The sequence below is a fragment of the Punctularia strigosozonata genome (assembly GCF_000264995.1).
Source record: "Punctularia strigosozonata HHB-11173 SS5 unplaced genomic scaffold PUNSTscaffold_22, whole genome shotgun sequence".
Classification (NCBI taxonomy): domain Eukaryota; kingdom Fungi; phylum Basidiomycota; class Agaricomycetes; order Corticiales; family Punctulariaceae; genus Punctularia; species Punctularia strigosozonata.
In genome coordinates this window covers 12,795-36,252 of record NW_006767454.1, presented here as the reverse complement: position 1 = coordinate 36,252, position 23,458 = coordinate 12,795, and the positions used below count along the sequence as shown (strand labels likewise).

General features: G+C 55.0%; 8 protein-coding genes across 8 annotated transcripts in view; 4 read left to right on the top strand and 4 right to left on the bottom strand.

The window, feature by feature from the left end:
- The window catches only part of PUNSTDRAFT_146880 (aquaporin-like protein), a 2,962-nt gene extending 1,484 nt beyond the window's left edge, over positions 1-1,478 (top strand). Inside the window, exons 7-11 of the mRNA XM_007388923.1 lie at positions 122-259; positions 372-466; positions 540-574; positions 652-819; positions 904-1,478. Of these exons, the coding sequence (XP_007388985.1) occupies positions 122-259; positions 372-466; positions 540-574; positions 652-819; positions 904-1,097 (630 nt within the window). The 3' untranslated portion in view covers positions 1,098-1,478. The remainder of the gene's footprint in view (positions 1-121; positions 260-371; positions 467-539; positions 575-651; positions 820-903) is intronic.
- Positions 1,468-3,122, bottom strand: PUNSTDRAFT_123155 (WD40 repeat-like protein; the record flags this gene model as incomplete). The annotated part of the gene is made up of 4 exons (XM_007388922.1): positions 1,468-1,771; positions 1,889-2,759; positions 2,818-3,005; positions 3,058-3,122. Coding segments are annotated over 4 exons (1,211 nt in total), but the record flags the coding sequence as incomplete, so codon positions are not given.
- Positions 3,123-3,217: 95 nt separating this feature from the next.
- PUNSTDRAFT_93702 (DNA-directed RNA polymerase RPB5 subunit) lies at positions 3,218-4,353 on the top strand (the record flags this gene model as incomplete). The annotated part of the gene is made up of 6 exons (XM_007388921.1): positions 3,218-3,289; positions 3,348-3,430; positions 3,494-3,598; positions 3,660-3,741; positions 3,796-3,935; positions 4,007-4,353. The coding sequence occupies 6 exons, from the start codon at positions 3,218-3,220 to the stop codon at positions 4,149-4,151; spliced, it is 627 nt and encodes a 208-aa protein (XP_007388983.1). The 3' UTR covers positions 4,152-4,353.
- A 1,705-nt stretch (positions 4,354-6,058) lies between these two features.
- On the top strand, positions 6,059-7,496 carry PUNSTDRAFT_146877 (terpenoid synthase; the record flags this gene model as incomplete). The annotated part of the gene is made up of 6 exons (XM_007388920.1): positions 6,059-6,304; positions 6,365-6,492; positions 6,560-6,638; positions 6,695-6,904; positions 6,960-7,310; positions 7,372-7,496. 6 exons carry the CDS (start codon positions 6,059-6,061, stop codon positions 7,384-7,386), a joined length of 1,029 nt encoding a protein of 342 aa, XP_007388982.1. The 3' UTR covers positions 7,387-7,496.
- Positions 7,497-7,814: 318 nt separating this feature from the next.
- PUNSTDRAFT_123152 (cystathionine beta-lyase) lies at positions 7,815-11,625 on the bottom strand. The gene is made up of 12 exons (XM_007388919.1): positions 11,359-11,625; positions 10,647-11,140; positions 10,361-10,516; positions 10,086-10,282; positions 9,815-10,027; positions 9,648-9,759; positions 9,292-9,599; positions 8,855-9,223; positions 8,706-8,796; positions 8,533-8,646; positions 8,306-8,465; positions 7,815-8,239 (listed from the first exon to the last, which is right to left on the bottom strand). The coding sequence occupies exons 1-12, from the start codon at positions 11,606-11,608 to the stop codon at positions 7,965-7,967; spliced, it is 2,739 nt and encodes a 912-aa protein (XP_007388981.1). The 5' UTR covers positions 11,609-11,625; the 3' UTR covers positions 7,815-7,964.
- Positions 11,626-11,993: 368 nt separating this feature from the next.
- On the top strand, positions 11,994-14,019 carry PUNSTDRAFT_93696 (uncharacterized protein). Its single transcript, XM_007388918.1, has 9 exons — positions 11,994-12,071; positions 12,128-12,199; positions 12,258-12,382; positions 12,441-12,518; positions 12,629-12,676; positions 12,727-12,806; positions 12,875-13,639; positions 13,704-13,873; positions 13,950-14,019. Exons 1-7 carry the CDS (start codon positions 12,005-12,007, stop codon positions 13,167-13,169), a joined length of 765 nt encoding a protein of 254 aa, XP_007388980.1. The 5' UTR covers positions 11,994-12,004; the 3' UTR covers positions 13,170-13,639; positions 13,704-13,873; positions 13,950-14,019.
- A 55-nt stretch (positions 14,020-14,074) lies between these two features.
- PUNSTDRAFT_128632 (uncharacterized protein) lies at positions 14,075-15,837 on the bottom strand. Its single transcript, XM_007388917.1, has 5 exons — positions 15,267-15,837; positions 15,027-15,215; positions 14,946-14,965; positions 14,644-14,885; positions 14,075-14,579 (listed from the first exon to the last, which is right to left on the bottom strand). The coding sequence occupies exons 1-5, from the start codon at positions 15,804-15,806 to the stop codon at positions 14,311-14,313; spliced, it is 1,260 nt and encodes a 419-aa protein (XP_007388979.1). The 5' UTR covers positions 15,807-15,837; the 3' UTR covers positions 14,075-14,310.
- Positions 15,838-16,219: 382 nt separating this feature from the next.
- On the bottom strand, positions 16,220-22,028 carry PUNSTDRAFT_77651 (uncharacterized protein; the record flags this gene model as incomplete). Its single annotated transcript, XM_007388916.1, has 10 exons — positions 16,220-16,427; positions 16,476-16,558; positions 16,737-16,827; positions 16,879-16,893; positions 16,960-17,045; positions 17,085-17,151; positions 17,387-17,499; positions 19,928-19,960; positions 21,714-21,821; positions 21,879-22,028. 10 exons carry the CDS (start codon positions 22,026-22,028, stop codon positions 16,220-16,222), a joined length of 954 nt encoding a protein of 317 aa, XP_007388978.1.
- Positions 22,029-23,458: the final 1,430 nt, after the last annotated feature.

Sequence of the window (23,458 nt, the reverse complement as noted above, 5' to 3'; positions counted from 1 at the left end):
GGGGGGGGGGGGGGGGGGGGGGGGGGTTGCGATGGCCCTCCCACCCAAAAAACGTTGTCCGCTAACCCCGACGAATTTTCCCGCCCCCCCCTTTTTTTTTGGTTTGGCCGGCGTTCTCTAGGAAGTCGAAGTCGCGCTGGCGGCCAAAAGCGCGTTGGACGCGGTCAACTTCACGCCCCAAGGGCCCGCGGGCATCTTCGGCCTGTACGTCCTCCCCGGCGCCCACCTCGGCCGCGCGTTCCTCAACGAGTTCGTCTGCGTGAGTCGCCCTCTCCCACTTTTTCTTTTTTTTCCCTTCGATATCGAAACCTTGCTCATACTCATACACCGGGGTTTTTATTTTATTTACCGCGGCGAACAAAAAACAACAGGCTTTCCTCATCGGCCTCGTCATCTTCGCCTGCCTCGACCCGACCAACTTCTTCGCGCCGCCGGCCGCCGGCCCGTGGATCATCGCCTTCGCATAGTACGTTTCGTTCTTCGACGAACAAAAACTCGGGGGGCGCGCCCACCTCTGATTTTTTTTTTTTCTTGTCTAGCGCGATCATGGTGTGGGGGTTCTCGCCCAACGGACGTGAGTACAGTCGTTCGCCGTTCTCGAACAGAGAAAAGAAAAGAAAAAAACTGAACGCGGGAGGGGGGCGACGCCAGTGGCTTTGAACACCGCGCGCGACATGGCGGGCCGGCTCGCCGTGCTCACCCTCTGGGGCACGAAAGCCGCCGGCGGGCGGTACGCGGCGATCGCGGCGCTGACGAACATCCCCGCGACGATGCTCGCCGCGGCCGTGTACGAGTTTATGTTCACCGATTCGAGCCGAGGTACGCCACCACCCCCCTACCCCCCTCCTTTTCCTCCTGTTACGTGGGCGTGCGCCCGGATTGGTTGATTGATAAATCCCACAGTCCTCACCCCGGCCGCGAGGGACCACCTCGAGGGCCACAAGGCGCACCTGGACAGGAAGGCGCACGGCTCCGCGCTCCATCTCCCGATGCAGGGGCACCATCACCAGCACCACCCCACGAACGGCGCGGCCGCGGCGACGTATAAGACGCACTCCGATAAGGCGACGGCCGAGATGGTAGAACATGCCGCGTAGCGTAGCGTGGGCGGCACCGCTAGGGTTCGTTTCTCATGATCAGGGAAGGAAGTGGGAGGAGGAGGAGGAGGAGGGTATGGTTAGCTTTCACGATCCATCCATGGCAGGCGGGGATAATGAGGATTTGATTTTTTTGATTTTTTTTTGGCTCGCGCATGTGTTCAGTATTGTACGTTTACAAAGATGAAGTTACGGAGCTGCAGTGGAGGGATCCGGCGGCGCGCCATAGGATCATCACAGAGTGTGCGTGAGAGGGAGAGCAGTCATCCTCGGATTCCTCCCAGACACCGATCGCGAGAGACAGGTTATGGAAACCTGCCGCAGACGGACGTTTTGGCGTTCGACGGCCACGCTGAGGGGTCGGGGGCATGGCATGGTTGCGGGGAGCGAGAAAGAAGGAGGGGGGGGGGGCAAGGGGTGATTCGCAGTTGCGATCGCGGTTGGGTGGGTGCCCCTGAAGGTCTGGGAGCGTCCCCCCCCCGCGGCGACTTCTGAGCGATCGGTTTCCTTTGGTGAAATGACGGAGAGACCGTCGATATTTTGGCGTTTCAATAGTTCGCCGAGACAAAGGGGGGATTGCGGGCACTTTAGGTCGACGGCGCGGGCGCGCGCTTCTTCAAGAGTTCTTTCGCCACCTCTTCCAGGTCCGCAGACTGATCGGGCAGCCAGAACGCCTGCATGAGGTGAAAGGTGATTAACCGGGGCGCGTCGACGTTTCGAGGGATGAAAGGGAGGAGCGGCGGGAGGAGGGGTGCAGATCGTGACGAAAAGACTGGGGACGACACACTCACGAGTTCGGCGCCGGCGGTGGCCATCATCGCGTAGCGCGGGTTGAACCTCACGCACCGCGATGGGCCCGGATGGCCGTCGAGCTTCGCCAGGGGCGCGATGCGGCCCGGGGGCGACTTGAGGCTCGCGGGCTCGGACCGCTGCGGGATGGTCTGCGCGTCCCAGACGACGATCTTGCCGTCGAGGCTGCCGCCGACGACGTACTTGCCGTCGGGCGTCCAGGAGACCTCCTCGCCGCTGCAGCCGCGCACGGGCTGGATCCCGGGCGCGACGTCCGGCCGCCGGCGCTCGAGGCCGACGTGGCCCTCGAGCTTGGCGAGGAGGAAGCCGTCGAAGGCGTCGACGATGTAGTGCGCGTCGCCGGAGCAGCCGACGAGGATGTATTTGCCGTTGGGGGAGAAGGCGAGGGAGGTCATGTAGATGGGGCGCGGCGGGAAGCTGACGAGGGAGAGCGTCGGGTCTTCGAGCTCGATGACGAGGAAGGGCTCCTTGTCGTAGTTGGCGAGGTCGTAGACGAGGATGCGTTGGTACTCGTTCACGCCGACGGCGAAGACGAGCCCGGAGGTGTCGTAGGCGACGATAGGGGAGGAGGGGAGGTTGAGCAGCCCTCGGCATTGGGGCGTGCGTAGGTCCCAGAGACGCACGGTCTTGTCGAGCGAGCCGGACATGAACGTGTCGTCCACCGGAGACATCTCGAGCGTGACGACCTTCGCCTTGTGACCTCGGAAGTACTGCAGGTACTTGTTGTCGTGCAGGGAGTGGTAGCGGACGGTGTCGTCCTCTTTCGTTGAGGCGTGGATAATGGCCGTGTCCTTGTGCGTGAACCTTGGTAGATCTACGCCGTATTTCTTGGAGAACAGAGTCTTCGACTGCCTGTGAGTGGGTTTGCGGTCAAAACAGGTGAGACGTGGTGGGTTAAGCAGGAACTCGCTTGCCAGATCTAGCGCTGTACAGGCGGAACGTCTCATCCTCAGCAGCGGTAATAAGTTGGGTCCCTCTGTCGTCGAAAGACATTCCCGTGATATGTCGAGGGCCGGGAGGCGTGGCGCGACCGCTGGGGCTTTTGGGCGGCAGAGGCTCGACGGCATCTTTGAAGATCTTGGCCGGCTTGAACTTGCTCTATATTGCGTCTGATAAGTCTATGACTTCGTGTATGCTATGGTCTGCGCACCATCAAAGCATTGGTGAGAGTCAGCGAGCTTGTGCTCGCCGCCGGTGTCGGTGTTGGCGCCATGAGGGGTGTTGTCGAAGGACGCGCCGGTGGCTGAAGCGAGAACTTCGGCTCTCAGACTTGTACCTTACCACTCAGCTTACTGTCCTTCCTTGCTACAATGGCTGACGCCGATGAGTCTGCAAAACTGTGGAAGGTCAACAGGACGATACATGAACTCGTCAAGGACAGGGTTGGCCTGGAGTCGTCTTGGTGTTTGCTGCCACACGAGAGCTCATGCCGTGCTGCAGGGATTCCAAGTCTCGGACGACGAAATACAGATGGATCTGGCTACTTTCCGGCAAGCTTACGCGAACAACGGGGGCAGCGTAGAGTGAGTTGAACAAGTACGTGGGTGGCCTGTCCCTCCGAGACTCACTCAGGAGCTGCGGGCCAGTCGAAATCAGCTCAATTTTTTCACCAACTCGCGCGCGAACCCGGCGGACCAAATATTCGTGTTTTTCTCAGAGGAGAAGAGCGTCGGCGTGAAGACTATGCGAAAGTGAGTGTGGAAACGGAAGGCTATCAAACCCTTATTGTGTATATCGACCAACGGAGGTTAGATTGCTGGGTATTCTCGAGGAGAAGTCCATACAGCGGGGTATCATCATCTTCCCTGGGAACATGACCCCGTCCGCCCGCAAGGTCTGTTCCGCCCCCCACCCTTAATCTTACCCTCATATCTTATATGATCCCCAGGTCATCGTCGCAATGTCCGCTCAATTCAGGCTCGAAGAGTTCTCAGAATCTGACTTGCTTGTGAACATCACCCACCATACCCTCGTCCCGCGGCACGAGGTCCTCACACCTGAAGAGAAGCGAAACCTGCTCGAAAAATAGTGCGTGTTTGAGCCGCTGCCTACGATGCCAGCTATAGCAAGGTCTCGAACGATGACGCAATCTCTTGCAGCCGACTGAAAGAGACTCAGTTACCCCGTATTCAACTTGCCGATCCTGTCGCCCGCTACTACGGACTCCGGCGGGGCCAGGTCGTCAAAATCACTCGACCCAGTGAGACCGCCGGGCGTTACGCGAGTTATCGCATATGCTTTTAAGACCGAGCTATATCCGATACCTGTACGTTAAACTGGCCCCGCTCACGATCGGGATGGCATGGGATACCGCCGCCGCCACCTCTTCTCGTCCCATCGTGGCGGTCGCTGCTACCCCCCTCTCCTGTGCGACGCTCTTTCCTCGCATGTGGTCGCGCACACCCTTGTAATCCCCCCGTGCTCCGACTATCGCAACGCATTTCCGTCCCGGTCGTATGCATATGGCGACTCCCGCCAACCTGATCGCTCATCATGATATCAGTTATAGATCCGACGCCCGAAACAGTCGGCTTTGTGCAATTTGCTATGCATCGCCATCTCTGTCCTCAACACCCCACCGGGGCACGTCGACGCACCCTTGCCGTCGCGAAGCCGCGGGGGCCTGCTTGCAACGGCTGTCGCGCCGGTGATTATTACTATCGGGACCTCGCCGTGTATATACGGACACCGTCGGCCCTGCCTGACTCAGAGCACGCGCTTTCATTTCCAGCACTTCCATTGCCGTCTAAGACACGTTCCCCGGTCGTAGTTAAGCACTCCGAGCGGCAACACGAGGTGAACGCGGTCCACGTTCCAACAAATTGGATTCAGCTCGAGATCCCTCTGCAAACGCACTAAACGCACTCTTTCCGTAGAGCGCTTGCTGATCATCACGACCGCATCTCCATGTAGGGTACATCGTTTTCTCGGGGTCATGTCTCAGATCTCAGAGCGGGCCAGCAGCCTACACAGCGCGTTTGCAGATCCGAGAGTCGCAACGGGGGGCTGGCGGAGGGCTCAGTCAAGGCCCCCTATATCGCGTGTTTGATCGAAACGCTGATCCGCGCCTCCTCATTGCAATTTTTACTGCGCGTGGACGACGATGCCGATGCACGAGTCGAGGACACAATCCTGTACGTAGGCATAGCTGCGACCATGCAGCGCATCTCTCGGAGACTGCGGGTACGCAACGTCTGCATTGTGCAGCGAGTTTACAGCCGGACATTTGTGCTCCGTATTGCGAGGACATAGAACCGACTCGGCTGCATTATTACCGATTCGTTCGAACAGCTCCAGATCGTATCTGACTTGCTTTAATAAACGGTAGGTCGGCGGGAAACTTCGCCGCTGAGAGGCGCCACTCAGCTGTGCGACAGATGACAATCGCAGTCGCCACGCAGTTGCCACGCAGAAAGAACGGAACACGGATCAACTGTCGGTCCTGCCAGGAACACTTCAGTCCATGGCTTTGCAAAACGTGCGATTTCGAGGCGAATGATGTGTGACTACGGAAAGAGAACGGAGCTCTGAATCGAGAATGACAATGCGTACAATTATCCAATGCGTGATTCGCGGGCGTATTCCCGGCAGCAATCACACATTTATGCTCGCTGAAATCTTTCCAAGTGAACCAGAAAGATGCAATAACATCCATACGTGACTTCTCGAATTCGAATCCGGCATTATGAAATGACATCCGAGCTCGCGGCAAGTTGCGCGGCACCATGCTGGCTCGCAGAGCCTGGGAACGCGCGAAACTCCGTCATAATCTCACCGTCAGCTCAGACCTGCGCGGTCTTTGCGGCGGATCCCTTGCGATCCAATGATCGCCGCGAAAAAAAGGGGATGGCCCTTGATGAACCGTGAGCCGCAAACGTCTTCTTCTGAATGTTCGAGCAACGACCCCTCGCGGGTTGCAACCGAACCGTGTCTCGACGGACACGGGAACCTCGGCTGAACGCGTCTCCTATCCACGGTGACGCGAACCGGCCACACACGATATTCGCAGATGCGCACTTCTTGGTCTTCCGCCTATGAATTATTCATATTCCCTCATGATGCCTCTCCCGAAGCGTTATAAAAGCGCGGGCTCGCGGCTGGGTTGAGGCATCGTTCCAAACAGCCTACCGACCACCCAACAGCCGCCTTCCATGCCGTCCGCCACCCATTTCTACCTGCCCGACCTTCACGCTGTGTGCCCTCTGAAGGGTTCCACCAACCCTCACTACAAGCAGGCCGGGGCCGAGTCTTCTGCCTGGATCAACAGCTACAACGTCTTCACGGATCGGAAGCGCGCCTTCTTCGTCCAAGGATGCAACGAACTGCTCGTCTCGCATACCTACCCATATGCAGGCTACGAGGAATTCCGCACTACATGCGACTTCGTCAACCTGCTGGTAGGATACAGCGAATTGCGTCATACCCTTCGCGTCGTACTGACCATAGGTCTCTTTTAGTTTGTCGTTGACGAGGTTTCCGACGACCAGGATGGCGAGGACGCCCGCAAGACCGGCAACGTCTTTCTCAACGCGATGAGACACGATGACTGGCTCGACGGCTCTGCCTTGGCCAAGATGACCAAAGAGTTTGTGGCAACCACTCCTTACTCACGCGGTCTGAGACTGACATTGCTTCGGAACTGCCTCGATTAGCTTCAGGACCAGATTCCTTCGTCTGGCAGGCCCCGCGTGCGCTCGGCGCTTTTTGAACCACTGCGATAAATACATCGAGGTTAATGGTCATATTGTCCGTTCAATGAAGCATGATGTTCACACGCGCACCTCCAGGCGGTCTCTCGCGAAGCCGAGTATCGTGAACATGGCCTGGTCCTGGACGTCGAGGCTTTCACGAACCTCCGCCGAGAGAACAGCGCGATCCGCCTGTGCTTTGGGCTCTTCGAGGCTGTGCTCGGCATCGATCTGCCAGACTACGTTTTCGAAGACGCCACCTTCATGAGCCTATACTGGGCGGCAGCCGACATGGTCTGCTGGTCCAACGTAAGTGCAGGTCTCATCGTACTCTATCGCTCAGCAACGCTGAAACCGGCCTCAGGACGTCTACTCGTACGATATGGAGCAGGCGAAAGGTCTCAGCGGGAACAATATCGTGACCGTCCTGATGCAAGCCAACGGCACGACCCTGCAAGAGACGTCGGACTACATCGGCGAATACTTCCGCGACCTGATGGATCGCTTCACGGCGAAGAAGGCTATGCTCCCGAGCTGGACCCCGCAAGTCGACGCCGCCGTCGCGCGCTACGTCGCGGCGATGGAGCACTGGGTGATTGGGAACCTGATCTGGAGCTTTGAGACCCAGCGGTACTTCGGTCCTCGCCACGAAGAAGTGAAAGCGACCCGTTTGGTGGTACTGCGGCCCCGTGAGGACCCGGGCAGCAGCGACGAGGTACGATCCCCATCCGACCTCGTGCTCCGTACCCCCCTTTTCCTCACGTTGCGTTTCTCAGGAGATCCAGATCTGAAATAATGCCGCGCAATCCGCTCGCTTGTGCACAGCGCGCCGGCATCTCACAAAAGTTCCCTAGACATCGCGCATCCCGCCTATTGCCCTGTATGCCCATGAGTTATAACGAGTAAATTAATAGTGTAGAATCATCTGTAGAGGCGTGTCCACATTTATATATGGATTGTTTGACCTGCGGCGGATCAGTTGATTGCATCAAACGAGGGGGATGGGAAGGAGTATTGCCTGCGACGAGGTGGAGTATACAATCAAGGGCCAAATAACGTACGATCATAGCTCAGCTCAATACCGTTCCATCTCACGGCTCGCGGGAGCGCGGCGAGCCTAACGATGGTGTATCACGACAGCCAGTCCACGGAGCCATTTACGCCACGAGGGGAGCAGCAAGGCCCCTCGCTCGCACGGGAGATCTAGATCTGTCCATTATGGGCTACAACTCTAAAGCTTGCGTGGATCCGCTTGACGCCCGTGAGTACAGACAACGATTATCCGAGTAATTTTACACATGTACGCAGCATGTACGTATCGCAATCCGCGCATCTCCCGCACTGGCCACGCGCTTCTTCGGCAACTCTTTCAAACGTAGAGCCAGCGACCGCATGCGTCCGCCCAGGCGGCGAGCTCACCCACGCTCTTCGTCTCGAAGGCGCTCCGCAAAAGGGTGTCGCGGAGGGCGATTTGCCCGTCCTCGTGATCCGGTGGGCTCTCCGGAGGGGTGACGGGGGAATGCCTGCGCTGGTGGTAAGGCGAGAGTACGCCCAGGCCGCTACCGCCCACTGAGGTTATGTAGGGTCGGAAGCCATCAGCCGATAGGCTCTCGAGCAGGTCTCGCAGGTTATCTTCCTTGATATCTACGAACATTTCCCGGGAATAATCAGCATGGGGGTCCGGGTGCTCCATGCAGAAGGAAGTCTCACCGTCTGGGACGAGTGTGACGGAGCAGCCTCCGCCCCCGGCGCCTGTGAGCTTGGTGCTCAGATGGTACGGCGCAGATGCGGTCTTCGCTTTGATGGCTTCCAGGGTCGCGTGGGAAACACCCAGGGTGACGAGATGCGCGTGGTTCTCAGCGATTAACGCCTACAGAAGCCGGTGAATATTCAGCCGTCGTATTCACAAAGAGGAGCGATGATGGATTGGAACGCACAGAAAGAGCTGACAGGAGGTCAGACCGGGGCAGCTCAGGGTCTGAGAGCGCCCGGTACGCTTCCTCGCTTATGCTTTGAATGGCCGCAAGAATGCCGTCTACAAGCTCCGGTTCCTATACGCAGAGCATTGTCAAGATGCCGGGGTTAAAGCTCTCGAGCATGCAAGACTCACGCGCGCCTTCTTCTCAGACACGCCGGCTACAAGGCGTTTGGTGTCACGAGATACCGTGGTGTCTGTCAGAAGGAATTTCATCGACTTGAAGCTATGGATGAGAAAGTCAGGACCGGGATGATAATGACAGCTGGGATTCATTGACTTACCCCTGGATGGGTTCCATCCCGCTCTTCCTTCCGAAGCCCGCTCGGGTGTACGCCAACGCACCACCATATACTGCCACGCTGTTGTCGACTCCACTCGGATTTCCATGCAGAATCTTCTCGGCGACGAACGCCCAGCGGTTCACCTCCTCGGCGGTGTCCGGTGGTATCGCTCGTCGTCCCTGATGGGAAATATGTACATGACCTGGCAGGCCATCCTGACCATCGCTCGTCGGCGCTGCAGGTCGGGGAAGGCTGATGCGTTCATGCAGAAGCAGCAGAGAAGTGGCACAGCACACAGAGAAAGACGCCGAAGAGCCGAGCCCTGCACCGACGGGAAGGGTCGCACGGGCCGTGAAGTGGTAGGTCGGCCTGGAACCCCGGGGTCGTGGCGCAGTCAGCGCGCGAGTTCAACGCGGATGGCAGCGAAGAGAACTTGCCTCACGGAACCTTGCGCCAATATCATATACAAATACAAGAATGTTATCGCGGCCTGCCGGGCTTTCGCGTGGTTCCGAAGCTCCTCTGAGAGCGCGCGCTCTGTGATGGCGTCAATGAGCTTCGCGTCCAGGACGTCTGGATGGGCTTCTCCATTCGGTACGGGCGTCACTGCATCCCATGGCAAGGATTCGACGTCCCACTCGAAGTACAGGTTGTCTATGTCGTGGAAATGAACCGAAATCTTGTCGTCGTATCGAGGTGAGGCGAGACCGTAGCAACGCAAGTCGACGGAGGCCGCAATTGCAGTCTAAAGATGCGTCAGACGCGGCGCGTAAGCCTCAGGGAGTATACTCACGACTCCGTGCACGACAGCGTGCTCTCCGAACAAGATGACCTTTCCCGGGGCGCTGACGAATATTTCCTGATGCTGCGGACGCTCCTGCATGGCGAGTTTCTCCACAGCGCGGCTGCAACTCGGCTCTCAGCACGGAAAGACAGACCAGGGAAAATGCGGAATCTTACGTAATAGAAGCTGGTTCGGCTTGAAGAGGACGCTTGGCGCGGACATAATGATGTTCCTTATTCGCAGCGTCGAGGGTGATAGCACCCGCCTCCAACAAAGCACGCTCAAGGTCGTCCAGGAGATCCGACGGATCCTCGATACCGACGCAGAGCCGAATCAGGTCCTCCGGAAGACCGCGGGCAGCACGGGTAGCAGCGTCAATGGACGCGTGACTGGCGATAATACAGCCGGTGAGCATTCGTCACGTTCGGAGCCGCGTACAACACTCACGACATGACGCAGGGCATACTGATCAACGAGTTCACGGCCCCGAAGCTGACGCTAATACCCCAGAGCCGCGTCGCGCCCACGATGCGTTCGCTGAGCGCCTTATCGCCGGTCGTGAAGCTCAGGACCGCACCGTATCCGGACGCGATTCTCTCGTGGATTTCTCGGCCGGGGTGGTTCGGCAGCCCGGGGTAGTGCACCTATTACATCGACGAAGGCGTCACTCTTGGGTCAGACAACACGAGTGCATTGAACTGAGGAATGGGGATCCCGCGTACCTGGAAGCCTAGGCCCTGAAGCATGGTGGCCACGGCCATCGCGGTAGCTTGTTGACGATCCATGCGGATGGCGAGGGTCTTAATGCCCCGGAGGAGGAGGAAGGAGTCGAACGGTGTCAGAGCATTCCCGACCGAGTTGATAATGAATGCGATTTGCTAGCGGAGGTAAGTGGTCAGTACCAAGTCTCCATCCATAATGGCTGGCGGCCGCTCATGCCGAACCGCGCCGGAATGCTCCGCGTTTCGCACAACTTGAAGATTCGGAAGTGGGTTGATTAGAGCTAACCTTGGCTATGTCGTCGCGATTGCAGCAGATGACGCCCGCCATCAGGTCGTGGTGGCCGCTGAGGTACTTAGTGGCGGAGTCGTACACGATGTCCGCGCCGTGCTCGAGCGGTCGCTGCAGGTACGGGCTCATCATCGTGTTGTCGACGACCACGAGCGCGTTCGGGCTGCGCTCCTTCACGTCCTTGCTGATCCGTGCGATGTCGCATATCTTCAGCAGCGGGTTAGTGGGCGACTCCAGGAGGACCATCGCCGTCTTCGTCGGATGCAGATGAGGCAGGACGGAAAGTGGATCCGTCGTGTCTACATGGTGGACTATAACGCCCGAATGGGTCTTGAGGTACGTGAGCAGGCGGTTGGTGCCGCCGTACAGGTCGTCGCCGGCGATGACTTCGTCTCCCGGCTTCAGGAGCCGCGTGATCACGTCGAGCGCTGCCATTCCAGATGATACTGTGAATGCATGGCCGGCGGCAGAAATCTTTGCGATGTGGTGCTCTGTTGGTTGTCTCACAGTTAGAGTTCGCTCTCTGCTAGGATCCGGAGAAGAACGGGGTCGCCATCAAGGAAGCGCCTGCGTTCGAATCTTCCAGCGCAGCGAGAAGGATGCAAAGCAGCTCGCCAAAAGGGTGTACTTTCCACGATAGTATGAATAAAGCAGAGCGCCCATCCGGGGCTCGAGAAGGGACTGCGTTGTGCAGAAGCCGGATACTCACGCAGATGAGTTCGGGTCGGGTTCCCGCTGCGGGTGTAGTCATACTCTCCCTCGACGCCCTTGAAGGTCGCGGTCTGGTAGATTGGAATCGAGCTTGAGCCGTACTGGTCCTTTTGAGTCGGATGTTCGACTGTCGCGCAGAGCGTCGAGAACTTGTAGGGCTGCCTCGGCCGAATGGGTGACTCCGGCTCGGGAGTGGGCAGGTCGTGGGCGATGGCCTTGCTAGAGGTCGACACCGAGGGCGGCGCCATTGTCGTCGTTGTCGTCGTTGAGGTCGGTTGCAAAGGAGGTTTTCGGCCGTTGAGCGACCTTTGACTGTGATCATTGCGGGGAAGCCAGCGATTGCGTGACTGACTCGCGGCCGCTTACGGCCTAGGCGTATTGCAGAGTACGCGCAAGTATTCATGCCGAGGAGGCCCCTTTCTCGCACAACAAATACATGCCTACCTCACATATACGTAGACCCTTGACTCTGTAACATAGTGCACTTTTTTCTGTGCAAGAAAGCGAGCTAGCGGACGTTACTCGGACTAAAGACTTCGTGAAAGAGCAATGTCGGGATCACGTGCAGCTCTGCACTCCAAGAGGAGGAGCGCCACGTCGAATCGCCGTAACATCCTCTTCTCTTCGTACGGTCTTTGGTCCTCATGCGTTTCCAGTCGATATTCGGTATTTTGGCCCTGGTTGCAGGGGCACTTGTCTCTGTCAATGCCTGTACGGTTTTTTGGACTGTTGCATGATCGCATCTGCTCATGTGCGCGACTTTGCAGCCCCTCTCGGTGATCCTGCGGAACCTGAGGTGGTCGTGCACGCCGCTTTCCCTGAGGAAAATGTCTTCGGACGTGCGCTTTCCCTCTTGTACGAAATCGTTCTAGAAACTGATATTGTGTTTGTGACCAGAGGTGGTGAACGGAGAGCGGAATAAGATGCTTCTCCTCATCGAGAACAACTCGGAGCACAACATCACCCTGCTGAACGCCGGGGGCTCGATCCACCACGCAGAATCTGGTGCTCTGGTTAAGAACGTGCGCAATCCGTTGCTGAAACTCTAATTCGCCGAGGGGAGATTGACTCGTACAACAGGTGTCACAGCTAACATATGGTCTCCCGCTCCTTGAAGGCGCGAAGATCCAGCTTCCTTTCACCTTCTACAGCGAGTGCGTATGCTACATTCCGCTACCACGAAATATGTACTGATGCGTGGTGACGCTCAGGTTCAAGGTATAACAACCGCACAGGCCGATACAAGTACACCCGCTCATTCCTATCCTCAGCCCGGTGACCACCGTCTTAAGCTCTGGTTACAACATGCCGCCGAGGTACGATTTCCTCGAACTTTCTGTTGAACTGTGACTGAACCTTGGTTCAGGGCACGGTCTACCAAGTCGACGCCTACGATGGCATCATCACCGTCGTCGAACCCGAAGTGTCCTGGTTCGACATCAAACTGTACGCCCCAACCTCCCTCTCCAGTCCTTCCCTCCCTCCCTCACTGACACGTCCAAACTGATCCCCAGCATCCTCACCTACATCTTCACTACCGCCATCCTCGGCGGGCTCGGCTACGTTGCCTACGTCTCCTTCGTCCCGCAGACCAAGAAGGCACGCAAGCCGAAGACTTCCGCCGTGAGCGAGCCCGTCGCGGTGACCGCGACCGGCGCGGGCGGCTACCAGGAGGAGTGGATCCCGGAGCACCACCTCAAAAAGCCCAAAGCGACGAAGCGGACGAAGAGCGGGAACGTCACGAGTGGCGACGAGCTCAGCGGCGCGGAGAGCGGCGCGGAGAAGAAGCGGAGCACGAGGAGGAAATGAGAGAAAAAAAGTTGTTAGGCTACTTGTAGGTGAAATCTGGCGATGGCGACGGCGTCCACCGGGAAGATAATCGACCAGAGGGTGCGGAGGGTTATCTCAAAACGGGGTTCTACGCGTGTTATATATTTATGTTGCTCGTACACTCCGATAATGCTACCCGCTTCCGGCATGTTCACTTTTGCACGGCCGCAATGGATCATCCTTCGAGAGGTGGCAAGATGTATATATGTGCGAAGGAACCCACTCATAAGGGAGCTCAAGGCTAAGCAGAGCGGTCGCGTTCCGGCTCTGTGCATATGCACCCATCGAGGAGAAAACGTGGACAAGTAAATGAGGGTTGCTTGGGACCTTCCGACATGCAACACGCAAGGAGAGGAGATAAGACAAGTCGACACGCTGTCTTGCACCCTGCGCAAGAGTACAACGCTCTAACGACCGCGTCATACGTCTACGTTCTTGTACCCCTTCACCTGTATACGAGAGAGCACCGGTCAGCAACGCGCATATATTCCCGAGAACCGAAGCCGCACGCACCCTGCTCTCCTGCAGCATACCCAGATACCTGTCCACCAAACTCCGACAGTTCTCGTTGTGGTTCACGCCCTCGACCTTGTAGCATTTGTCAAGCTGCTCCTTGATGAGTCGGAGCTCCATGGCCCGAATCCAGGACTCGCGAACGTGGTCGTCCCGAGCCTTCAGGACGGCTACAGACCGAAATTGAAAAGAAGAAGGCCAGAGTTCAGCTAGGAGAGGAAATTGGAACGAGATAAATGACCGTGCCTTTCATCTGCTCGATTGTTATGTGGTTCGCAGCCATTGCAGGAGACCAGTAGGGAAGTGGTGGTGGCGGGAGTCGGCGTACTGATCAGCTCGGCATTCGCCGGCCAGCAGGCGTCCTCTCATCGGTTGGATATTACCAATCGCTTTACTATCTGCTACGAACATGAGCGTGTACGACTCCCTGGCAGCAAGTCTACGAATATCAATGGAGCGACCCAAGATGACAACATCCAGAAAAGACCGACGGTGAGACGACAAATACTATGTTACAAAGAGGTTTATATCGCGAGAGAATGTCCGGTTTCTGAGACCTACGACAAGTTCTGATCGCAGTGACTCGTTGTTGAGGTAACAAATAGGTCTATATGAATCCTGCCGCCCTCAGGTTTCGCGCCAAGCGCGCCTCGGGGGACATATCGCTTTCGTCGGGCATGTCGTCGCCCTGTTGTTCCTCCGACACTTCGTCTCCGAAGTGAACGGCGAAGGCGGTCCGGAAGTTGTTCCGCATTCTTTGCTCGTCTTCAGGGGTGACCTGGGTGCTAACGACGGGCTGTCGCGTAGAGGCGAGGGACAGCTCCCAGCGCTTGACGCGCCAGAAACCGACAAGAGACGTCAGGAGCAGGAACCAGCCTGGGAAAGCGATATCGTAAGACATGGGATGAGGAGTGGTCTCCAGGGAGCACGTTGTACGCACCGACGGTCATGAGCAGGAAGGAGAGCCATTCACGGGTGCTGATCCAGTGTTGCTTCCACTGCTCGGGCGTCGCGTCGGGAAGCTGCACGTCGGAGCCGTCGGGGGGCCAGGTGCCGTTGATGGACGTGCCCATGCCTATGAAGGTCGTCTGGGTGTCGTCCTCCATCACTGGCATCTGCTGGTTGCGCGAGTAGAAGCCGAACTGGATCATCGTCAAGCCCAAGCCTGCACGAGAACCGAACCTGGAGGTTATGGTGTCCATGAGCAAGGAGCACACATACAAGCCGATCGATAACACTTACTTTGCGGCATGGCTAGTGTGCTAGCAAGGTAAAAGCCCCTTCAGCCTTAGCACCTCGATCAGCGGGATAAAAACAACGTACCAGGAGATACGTCATCACAAAGCCGACGAATTGGAAGAAGAACGAGATGAAGCAGTTGACAACGAACGTCGCCAACGAGCCCACGGGCAGATCCTCGACAATCATCTCGCCTCCGAAGCCCGATCCAGGGGCCAGGACCGTCGTCTCCCAGTACGGAGGCACGGCATCAGCTTGGGCAGACGCGTAAGACTGATCTTTGTCAGCGACATGATACGAGCGTTTCAACGAAAACCAACGTACGGGAGGTGCATCCCTCTGCGCCTCCTCCGGCACCATATGAACGTCCCCTTGCTCGTTGGTCACCGGGACCTGGCGGCCGGGCTTCGCCGTCACGTTCGCGAACACGCCGTCGTTCTGGACACCGCCCCCTATCACCCGCCCCGACCTGCCCGCCTCCTCCTCGCTCGCGGGCACCCGCGCGTAGTGCGTCGGCAGCAGCGCACCGACGGCCTTGCGGAAGAACGACGGGCGGGGCGGCCGGGGCCGCGCTACGGCGTTGTCGTCAGGCACGAGCCCGTTGGAGTTGCCGATCGCGTTGGGGAGCGCCGTGTCGGCCGGGCGCGGCGGCGAACCTGGCGGCGGGCGGTCGTAGTCGTAGTCCCTCTCGAAGTCGTACGTGCCCGGAGCGGGCTGCGAACGGCTTTGCTCGGTGTGGTTGCGGGTGAGCGGGGTCGACTCTAGTTGGTCGTCTTCACCGTCCGACTCGAAGGCGGCTTCGAGCTCTTGCTCCCGATCTGGAAGAGAGCGAGGGTTCGGTAGAGGAGCGTAGCGTGCAGGCATTGTGCACGGCCCTCAACGGTGTATAGGAAAGGTGGATGGGGATGAAGGATGCTAAAGGAGTGAAGATGCGCGTCTCTACCGCATCTGACGAAGCGGTCGAGAAGGCGTGGGAAATGCCCTGGAAGCCAAGAGCTCACCGACGCCAAGGCTTGACCTCGTATTTATCCTCGCCAAAGTGTTCGCTGCGTCATCTCTATATTACCAAGATGCTACTTGAACATAGTGCACTAGCTATTGTATACTGCGAGATATACCCCAGGTTGCACCCGTGAACAGATCACCGTATTCAAGTTCGCTTTTAACCTTTGCCTTCGCTACAGCAAGCAAAACTTCGTGGTGGTCTACTTATGTCATACAAGACCAGAGATAAGGACGTACGATTCACTAGTATGCCATGTTGAGATTCGTGCTCTTCACACTTTCTGGTTCGGCGATGGTGGGTCCACCTCTTTCGCGCTCGCCCGGAGGTCAAAAGTGGGAATGACTGATGCCCTCTCTGCGTCGGATGCAGAGTCATAGACGCGCCTCGTGTTTGCAGTAGATGACCTCTCTTGAATATGGGATAGATGGATTGATATTATACCATCTGAGTCTCCCTTCACCATGTCCCGGGCGTTCAAACTGAGTATTCTGGTGTCAGATAGAATCGGTTAAAGTCGGATCTCTTACCTGTAGAGTAATGAGTTGAGGTATAGCTTAGGCATTAGCATGTAAGTGGCCATATAGACGTAGTTCATGGGGCCCAAGATATACTAGGAAAAGAGGACGTTAGGCTTATCACCGGGAACATTTCGTGATAGTTTCCGCGTACGACGACGAGTCCAATTATGGCGTCAAGGCTGTGTGACATGTTAGTGATTAGAATCGCAGTTCATAGTAGTTGAGATATGAGATATAATACGGACGTAGTTAACAGCCCTGGTAAGTAACGAAGACATCAGTCGTGCTGCGCGTTATCGGTAGGCTAACCATACCGGTGCCAACAACGTATACGAGCAGTATAGTAATCAGATTATCAGTTCTGCGAACCCATGGGTCAGACGTTGCATATCAATTTCAAATAGTTCTGTACCTCTTGAATCCAGTTCTAAAGGAGTTGTCAAACAAGTCAGGGCACGAATCTCAAGTTTGGATAGAGGTGTCGCGATCTTACCTTGACCGCCAAAGGTACCATGATAATGAAAGTGCCACCGTCGAGTCCGCGACCAGGATGGCCGCGAAGCTCACATAGAGGGGAGCCTAATGGTTCCATTAGATAGGCGATTTTGGTGCTGTCACTTGCGCATACAGCGATGGTAGTTGCGATTGATGTCCCCGCTTTTCCAAACCTGCAACCCAGGATAAGCTCCTTCAGCATGCATGTACTATGACACAGTATTGAAGATGTATGCGTACGCCTTGATTGTGATCACTAGGATGATTATGTACCGTTGAGTAATTACCCCAGCTGGGAGTGTATCACGTCTCACCTATGCCGCAAACTAAGAACGGTATCAGGATAAGGCACACAGAGCACCGGAGAGAAAAGCGCACCGATATCCATGACCGAGAATGTGACCTATAGACAGTTTGTTACCGACATGACAATGACGTATGTATTGCTCACAATGATTGCAGTGATCGTAATGTTTCCCTTGCTGAGAAGCCACACTCGTCTGGCAAACATGATGCGCACGAGAACATCGCACAAGGACTAGGATGGGGTATAATCCCGTCAACTCCTGCCTGGAAGTGCACACTTCGCCTACCGTGACTCCGACCACAACCTGAATATCATAAGTATCACGCTTATTAAAGAGCCTATCGGAAATGTGCGTACTCTGAGACTCCTGCGTTGGTGATGGCGAGGTGAGACGTATATCGGACGTTCTCACCTATATGTACTCACCACACTGTTTGGACGAGGCCAGCCGGGTTGGAGTAATTGGTGACGAGGAACCAGTAGGTGAAATGAGCGAAAAGGAATGTATGGAAGGTGTCGAAAATCCATAACACGCATACCTAATAAATTCACCGTTATGATATATATCACTCTGGTGACGCATGTACTTACACAGAACCTAAACCGTGGATGCTTGCTCGAGTGTTTTTAGAGAAAGTCAAAGCTTTGAATGCAGGTAATTCCGTACAACGCGGACGCGCAGAGTGCACCGATTAATAATGGGCTAAGTATGAGGTCAAGGTTGGGAGCTCCAGCAGACATTGTCGGGACGATCATCGACATAGGCCGAGGAGTGTTCAACGCTACAGCTGTATATGTAGTTCATCCATCGTTACGACATGCCTTGCAGGCTGGGTGTCGAGGGTTCATTCAAATATATAATATGCTGTGCTGACAGAGTTCCTTCTGAGGTCACAGATCAGATGGCAATGGATAAGGTTTCATATATGGAACCTTAGTGCCCAACGCGATAGAGTACTTACGCTAAGTCTATTATCCGCCCAGTATCAGGTTTCTCTCCTGTAAGTGTCTTGAGCATACAGCGACAATCACACGTACTGAATCTACCATTCTGCGATCCTCATGGAGTTATCCATGGCGTTGACGGAACGATCGTGGCCCTTCGAGGCTATTTATACAGCGGGCTACATCGGCATATCAGAGGCTTCGAGGACGCTCCTGGCGGCAAGTAACATATTCTATGATGATGCTGCTATATTGAAACTGTGCCGTCGCTGGAAATGGCGAAATCAGTCTTCGTGCAGTCCTACGGGACGTCGCGTGGTATTCTGCTCGAGGTTCTCGGTTAATAATAGTACTTGAGTAGACTTCCGATGACTACCGCTGAGGAGCGATCGTGTCTACATCGGTGCAATACCAGTGCATTTTGATAGAACCTACGAGCCTTGTGTATGAGGCTGTAGACGTACCCAATTGATGGAAGCCATTACGAAACCTTCGAAGCTCCGAGCACTGCTCCCAATCCTCTGCGAGTGAAGGGAGAATCACGGATCATCACAGCGACAATGATGCTCCGAGGACAAGTCTCCACAGCTATACATATGGGTAGAATGGGTATCCATATCAGCAACGATCCCTCTTCCACGGGCGATGCCTTATCCCACAGAGAACCAGGCAGCAGAAATCAAGGCTGCTAGTGAATGGCTCAGGGAAACCGAGAGATTAAGGTTGGCGCAGGCAGCGTAGGATGAGAGGATGAGAAAAGATCGCGCGAGCCGGGAAGGCTCTCGCCTCCAGCATGGTACTATGAAGCGATGCGTGAATGAAACTTAGGAGAGCCTATGTCGCGCCTAACCCGGGTGAAGTTACCCAGGAGACCAAGTTTGTACCGCCGATCGTCGCGAGAGTTTTTATACGAGAGTTTGGCGACAGGTGATCCCGTACAGCGCTGTCGCGCAGAGTGCGCCGACGAGCAACAGACCGAGAATGGTTCAGAACTTAGGGAGATCCCTTGACAAGGTCGACAAGGAATGGGTCACCCTCATAGGCTGAAGCAAGCCCGTGACGATAAGGCAGCGTGAGCATGGCACTGTGCAGTAATCTGCGATGCTGATTGATTGCGGATCATGAAATATAGAATACATTGGATCTGGAAGAAGGGAGATTGCAAAAGGTTGAGTATATGTCGTCGGTATTTTACGGAATGTGCAACGGACATTGGTGTTTGCTGAGGACATCGGCATATTCGAAGAGAAACATACTGGCCTCACGTACTTGCAGCCTTCCACCGACCTGCGATACGATCAAGGGCGACGTACCGGCGCTCCAATGCGCAGCAGCACTTCAACAGCCTTAACTCAGGTAAAATGCCCGGCGCATGAGCTAGTGCTAATGCATTCTGATGCAGGGAGTAAGTTCCTCCTAAGTACGCATTGCCCGCAGCCCCGTGGGGGCTCGCAACTTTTGAACGTGCAGGTCGTGTCTACGCTTGGGGAGCCAGAGATGAAGACCGGAAATGCGGGCCAACATCTTGATTTCACCACGCGCCACAGATGTACTGTACCTCAAGCCCTTGGCGCATAACAGCTAAAAGTCGTGTATCGTCGTGTCATGATGTGAACATGCCTCAATTGGACGCATTTTCACGAGCGGGTAAGAGTCTAAGGTATAGCTTGGGCATCAACATATAGGTGGCCTCATATACCTAGTTCATTGGCACGACGATATACAAGAAGAGGATGTTAGACCAGTCCTATGAAGTGCGTGTACGGTGATGAGTCCAACTATGAACCTTCAGCAGACGATGAATCAATCTTCTCACTGGCATGTAACTGTCTTTGGTAGACAACGCATGAGAGGGTAGTTCCTGAAGCGCATTCTTTTCTCAGAGTGCTCAACTTTTTAAGATGCAATCGGCAGAGATTGTACTCATGCAATCACAGATTTATAGAGGCATCTTATGCGCTTTCCGCTTAGTCACGTTTGTGTTGTTGTGCTAGTGCGTATACGGAGGGACTACAAAAATTGATACTGAACGCCTTTATTCTTTGACGTCGGCGGAATTAACAAAACCAGGACTCCTCTCGATGCCAAAGGTGCTAACACAGGTTCCACTGGTGTTTTCTGGTTGAGACGGCCTACGAATTTGGGACAAATGAACAGATATGATTCCGTCTGTGTTGTCTCTGAGCATGTCGCGAGCATTCAAGCTAAGCATAAACTAAGTCAGGAACGAGGATCTGACGGGACCTGTAGATTTCATACCTATACAACAGAGAGTTGAAGTAGACCTTGGGCATCAACATATAAGCTGCGAAGTAGACATAATTGTTCGGCAACGTCGTGTACTGCGGAGTCAGTCGGTTTTGGTCAGCGAAGCTCATATCAACGTCGTGAACATTCTGAAACATACAGTAGCAAGGGTGACCACGGAAAGAACGCTGGGAGAAATATCGAGATATGAGAATCAAGTGGAAAATATCCTATATGAAACGAACACCGTGAGGAATCCTGTTTTTCGGTGTGTGTCACGGTTATTTGACCGCACTGCCTTCGACAGTATTATGATGTCAACACTTGCCTGTGCCTATCACGTATACCAAAAGTATGGTAATGAGGTTGTCAGTCCTACAAGAAGCATGAGAACCGCGATACAGGGCCATAGTTCATTCCCATCTCACCGTCTGAAGCCGGTTCTGCAGGAAAGAAGATATTAGCACATCGAACGTCGTGAGGAATTACACCCGGGTCACCTGGCATGCCAGAGATACCAGGCTAACGACGCGGCAATTACTAGGTCCGCCACGATAACACTGACAAAATTCACGTATATGGTGCTCTAAGCATGGCGTCCATCAGCAAGACACGGAACCGAGCAAACTTTCCACGTACAGAAACGGAGCTTCTGATATTGGCAGTCTGACCCGACTTTCCGAAGCTTATAGGGGCACAATTAGTCTCGTGAGAGGGAGAACACTTTTACACGTTATAATGCATTACGCTTTCACTGTGAGTACTACAAGGAGTTGTGAGATCCGGACAGACACCAGTGGTAAGTATAACTGACCGATGCCGCTCGCTAATATGCGATAATATGGTGTGATTAGTACGGAATGTATGATCCTGGGGGCCATCCACTTACCTAGGTCCATGATCGAGAATGCACACTGCTGTGAAGTGAGCGAGTACGCGAGACCGCGAAGAAAATGCCCACGATGCATAAAGTTATCAATAGGTTGCCTTTGCTCAGTAACCAAACCCGCTTCGCAAACAGCAGGCGCACGAGAACATCGTTAAGAGCCTATATAGGGTTATCGTAAGACAATAAGAGTAGATGATATGAGCCGTCATGCTCACGGATGCACCGACAATGATCTTTACGTGCCGTTGCCAACATATCATTGACACATCGCGAGATCGAAGTAGACATACACTCACTCTCAAGCTCCTGGAAAGCGGTTATTCATACTCGAAGTCAATATCCGACCGACATCCACTCACCATACAGGATTTGCTAACGCGAGGACATTGAGATAGTTGCTCACAAGGAACCAATAGGTGAAGTGGGATATCATGAACATGTGGAATGTATCAAGCATCCAGAGCATGCAGACCTGAAAAGGGCAGCAGCCGCCGTTAGACCTCGCTTCCCGGATGACGAGTCAACCCACGCATAGTTTGTACCACCGATTATCACGGGAATGTTTGTATAAGTAATGGACTGTTTGAATACAGGTGACTCCGTACATCGCCGCTGCACAGAGTGCACCGACGAGGAGCGGGCCGAGGATGGTCTGGATATTGGAAAGAAGAGTTTCCATTCTCAAGGCAAGGTAGAATCACGGCAACAACTTGGACGGCTTGAGTCTGTCTCTTATATGTGAAACGAGACAAGAACGCACCTACATAGCCATGAATGTGCCGTCTGCTGAGAACGCACTGGGCGGGTTCTTCTAGGATGTTGATTGATATAGACCAGCCGCTTCGATTGAGCATGAAAGAATAGAATACATGAGAGAATAGGGTGCAACCGCACGAATGGGGCTTCAGACAGGGTTGAGTAGGTACCTTGCAAGCTGTAACGTACGTCAGTGAATGCTGAAGACTTCAATTCCGCCGGGGATCGTTCACGCACCTGATATACAGAATATTTGAATGAATCTGGTCTGCTGGAGTTTGCGTACCATGTGACACGCGGTGTCCGTAACTGAAACTGAGGAACTGATCAATGGCAATGTACAAGCGCTGCGATGCGCTGTAGTTCTTGGAGGCCTTCGATCCGGCAGAACAGCCTGACACGGCGACGTTGCGCTAAACAAGGATCGGTCCAGGGAATAAATGACCTACGCAGGGTGATATACTGTCTCACAGGGCTGCACGGGGTGTTCGCGGCCAAAACTGTGTTGGTGAAGCCAGATACTGCCAGCACGTTCGATCTTCGGATAGATCTATCTGAAGCGTATTCAACTTCATCAGCGGCGCCCATGCCTCAAATTTTCTCATGCATCATAAGCCTGGCACTGGCTGCGATCGGCTTTGTTCGGTACAGTTGGGGGTGAGCAGGGTCGACTCCAGTTGGTCATCTTTGCCTCCGACTCGCAGGCGGCTTCGAGATCTTGTTCCCGGTCCGACAATGAGCGGGGATTGTATAGGGGAGCGTAGCATGGAGGCATAATGCACTGCCCTCGACAGTGGATAGGATAGTGATTCTGAACGCAGGACATGCTGAACGGGTGGGAGATCTGACGAACGCTCGACAAAGCGTGGGAAATAGCTGTGACTGAGTGACACTCACAGTGTATAACACACGGGCTCGGTCCCGCAATTACTTTTCGCCCGGTCCACAGGGACCATGTATGCTCGACCAAAATACAAAAAACGACATGTTACGGCCTTGTAGGTATCTGAGTAGTGTACGATATGCTTATGCACGATACGATTCTCGCCCCAGCTCAACGAAAGACTTACAACGGTCTATCGTCCGAGCCTCTTGAGAGTCTGGCTTAGCCCGTCGTCACACTCAGCAAGCTCCCCGCAAAAATCTGCAGGGATCCTCGTCCTTCGACATTGCCAGCTCAGTAGGTTGTAAATGACATCCCAATATCCGGATTGCATCTTCTACGATCCTACTGTGTGCGCAACCCAAAAACTACTGGTCAACATGTTGCCTATCATTGCCCCGATATCCTGATGCATCTCCCAGTCACTCTTTGACGCCGGCGCAAACGTCAAGCTCGAGATAACACGTACC